The sequence below is a fragment of the Notechis scutatus genome, chromosome 3 (genome assembly GCF_049901735.1).
Source record: "Notechis scutatus isolate UNSWTSFEM ecotype Mainland chromosome 3, rNotScu1.2, whole genome shotgun sequence".
Lineage (NCBI taxonomy): Eukaryota > Metazoa > Chordata > Lepidosauria > Squamata > Elapidae > Notechis > Notechis scutatus.
Genome location: NC_142011.1, coordinates 203,682,848 through 203,686,092, shown reverse-complemented (window position 1 = coordinate 203,686,092; position 3,245 = coordinate 203,682,848). Strand labels below are relative to the sequence as shown.

At 41.3% G+C, this 3,245-nt stretch overlaps 1 protein-coding gene across 1 annotated transcript in view; it reads left to right on the top strand.

The window, feature by feature from the left end:
• Positions 1 to 200: 200 nt before the first annotated feature.
• LOC113426451 (mas-related G protein-coupled receptor member H-like) overlaps positions 201 to 3,245 on the top strand; it is a 3,452-nt gene continuing 407 nt past the window's right edge. The window contains exons 1-2 of the mRNA XM_087959043.1: positions 201 to 524; positions 1,837 to 2,582. Coding sequence (XP_087815169.1) covers positions 1,876 to 2,582 — 707 coding nt within the window. The 5' untranslated portion in view covers positions 201 to 524; positions 1,837 to 1,875. The remainder of the gene's footprint in view (positions 525 to 1,836; positions 2,583 to 3,245) is intronic.

Sequence of the window (3,245 nt, the reverse complement as noted above, 5' to 3'; positions counted from 1 at the left end):
TTCAAAATTTAACTCTGTCTGACTTGCCTTTTGATTCACTTGCCCAAGCAGGCTCTCTCTTCTACATTGACTGTTGGAGATAATCTTAGACAGACAAGCATCACATCTTGGGTGTCACATGGTGCTAGATTCTGTTTAGAAAATCCACAGTATATGTATGAACCTTTTAGAGTTACTTTTTCATGCCAGAAGCAAAAGCTCTTAGATTTTCTGCAGGAGATCAATCCTCACCTGCTATGCTGAACCCTGTTCCTTTCTAAAAAAAAAAAAAACCAACAACACCTCTGAAGGTTTCTGATTAGGCTCTACTTCCAGGTACATCCAAATCTTCAGACAATTCTTTGAACTTTGTAACTCAAGATCGGGTGGATGGACTTCCCTTCTGTTGATGAACTTCATCTAAATAGGACTTAGAGACATTTTGCCTGCACTTCTTGCTGTCCATGGTGACTTCAGCCCTCAATATTGTGACACAATAATCTTCCACTCACCAACTTTGAAGAGTTTGGGACCACCACTTTCAGGTAAGTTACAATTTTGGAAGGTTTAATTAGATCCAGGGATATGCAAACAGAGCAATAATAGCTGCATATTTCTATACCTGATATTTATATGTTGACTGTCATGACAGCCTCAGTTGAGGTTTCCTGGTTTTCGCTCATTTTCCAACCTACTTTTAGCCATCATGGCAGAACAATACAAGCATGTCAGAAGCAAGCAAACTATTTTGAACCCAAAGTCAAGAGAATAAGATATTTCTTTAGCTTACCCATAAACATTTTTCATCAGTTTTGGCTCTTCAGTTCTGTAAAAAAAGCCATTCCATTTTTCTATCAACTGGGAAAGTTCCAGTTAATCACAGAAAGTTTGAACACATGCAGATGGGAAATCTTCTATACTTAAATAATGAAGAGAGAACCAACCTGGAACTAAGAAGAGTGAAAAGAAGTCCTAGGGGGTGACACGATAGCAGAATTTCAATATTTGAGGGGCTGCCACAAAGAAGAGGGTGTCAATCCACAACACTCTTCTTAGATGTGGCAATAAACAGTTCAAGGAGTTGGCTCATTACTGCAGCTGCATCACTCAAACTAGAGATGGGCTTCAACAATTTTAGCAAAGGGTTCTCTGCCTGGTTGCTGGGTTGGTGTGGCCATGGTGGGTCTGGCCAAGTCGACCTCCTGCACCACAGTGGGGGGGGTGGGTGTTGAAAATGGCCTCCCCGGGCTCCGGAGGCTCTCTGGAAGCCAGAAACAGGCCCATTTCTGGCCTTCCTGAACTTCGTGCATGCCCTGCACTTACCTGTATCCAACACAGGGGATTCCTGGGAGGGGTGGGGTGGACAGAGCCAGCCAGGAATGGGATTAGGGGGTTTTCTAAACTGCCCAGAATCTTAGCTAGGAGCTCTCCCGAACCCCTGCGAATCCCCAGCAGCCCACCCGTGACTCAAACTATTCACAGGGAAAGAGGAATAACAATAACAGAATTGGAAGGACTTTGGAGGTCATCTAGTCCAACTCCATGATCAAGCAAGAGATTCTATACCATTCTAAACAAATGGTTGTCCAATCTCTTCTTAAAAACCTGCAGTGAGGGAGCACCCACAGCTTCTGAAGATGAGCTGATCCACCTGTTTATTGTCCTGTCAGGAAAGTTCTCCTTATTTCTGAGTTAGTTCTCTCCTTGATTAGTCCTGATCCATTGCTTCTCTTTCTGCCCTCTGGTGCTTTGAAGTACAGGTTGACAGCCCCTTAGATACTGGAAGCTATGACAATATTGGTATTATTCAGGAGACAGGAATGATTGAATCCACTCTTCTTTCTTTTCTTCTGTTAGGAACTTCCTAAAGGATTGTCAGACGATTACAAAACCTCAATGATGAATTCCAGCCTGGGAGATCTGGATGCTACACAGAACTATTATGAATATAACAATATCAGTGATTCATATGAGTATGAAGATGGGATCATCCCTTCTGATTTAGGATGGAATATATTGATAAGCATTTCTTTAATTATCTGTTGTATTGGATTTGTGGGCAATGGCTACATCATCTGGCTACTGGGCTTCCAGATTAAGAGAAACCGTTTCACCACATTCATCCTTCACTTGGCCATTGCAGACTCTGGGTTCCTCGCCTCTGTAGTTATATATAAAATACATTTATTAACCTATTTTCTAAGAAGCGAAATACTCTTCCATTTCTGTGTCTTTTTCTCCCACATGATGTACATCAACGCAAACTTTATTCTGACAGCCATCAGCATTGACCGGTGTGTGGCTGTCCTCTTCCCAATCTGGCATCACTGTTCCCGGCCAAAAGGTTTGTCCTCCATGGTGTGTGTCCTCCTGTGGATCTCCTCTTTCCTCTTGAGTGGAAGCATTGGGCTATTCACAAATGTCTTTGGAGAATACAACCTGTTTGGTCTCCATTTCCTTGTGACTGCTATAGTTTCCCTTCCATTGATCATACTCTCTACTCTGGTCCTTTTCATCAAAGTGTGCGTTAAACCTAAACAGAAGAATCAGGGTCGGCTTTTACTGATGATTTTAATTACTCTTCTCTGTTTCCTCATCCTTGCATTTCCATTAAATGTCTTTGTGGTTATTCTTAATTTTTTTAGTATTCAAGCTGGCCCTGACCTGCGGTATTGGGAGGCAGGTGTTATACTGTTTTCCTGCCTAAACAGCAGTATTAATCCAGTGATCTATTTTCTAGTTGGGAGAAAAAAAAGAGCTCAGACCAAGGAAAGCTTGAAGGTCATTTTGCAAAAGGTCTTCAAAGAAGCAGAAGTGACTGGAGGGAGATAGAAGAACTCAAACCCACTTACAAGACCTCTGTGCTTCTTTTTGAGTAGCAATGAATAACTTGCACTTGAGGCTGTCATCTTATAGGTGGGGACAAATCTCTTTCAACATAATAACACTTTCATCTGAATACACATAGAAATAATTGTATTTGAAGAGATGTCTACATCAGTCCACATGTAATGCTGTGCAGGACATGAACGGCATGGTATTTATAAAACAGCTTATTTTGCTTTCTAGAAATAAGGTCTTTTCAAATATAGGAAAAGCACCAACCGCATCTGCTGTTTCCAGATTTCACCTAAAGGCAGTTAATTCATGGAATGAATCAACAATGAGTAAAATTAAAATAAAACCAATTAGAAACCTGTTCAAATTCAATAATTAACAGTGAGGCTTTGGCCTCTTACTAAGAAGGGAAAGAGCAAGAGGGACTG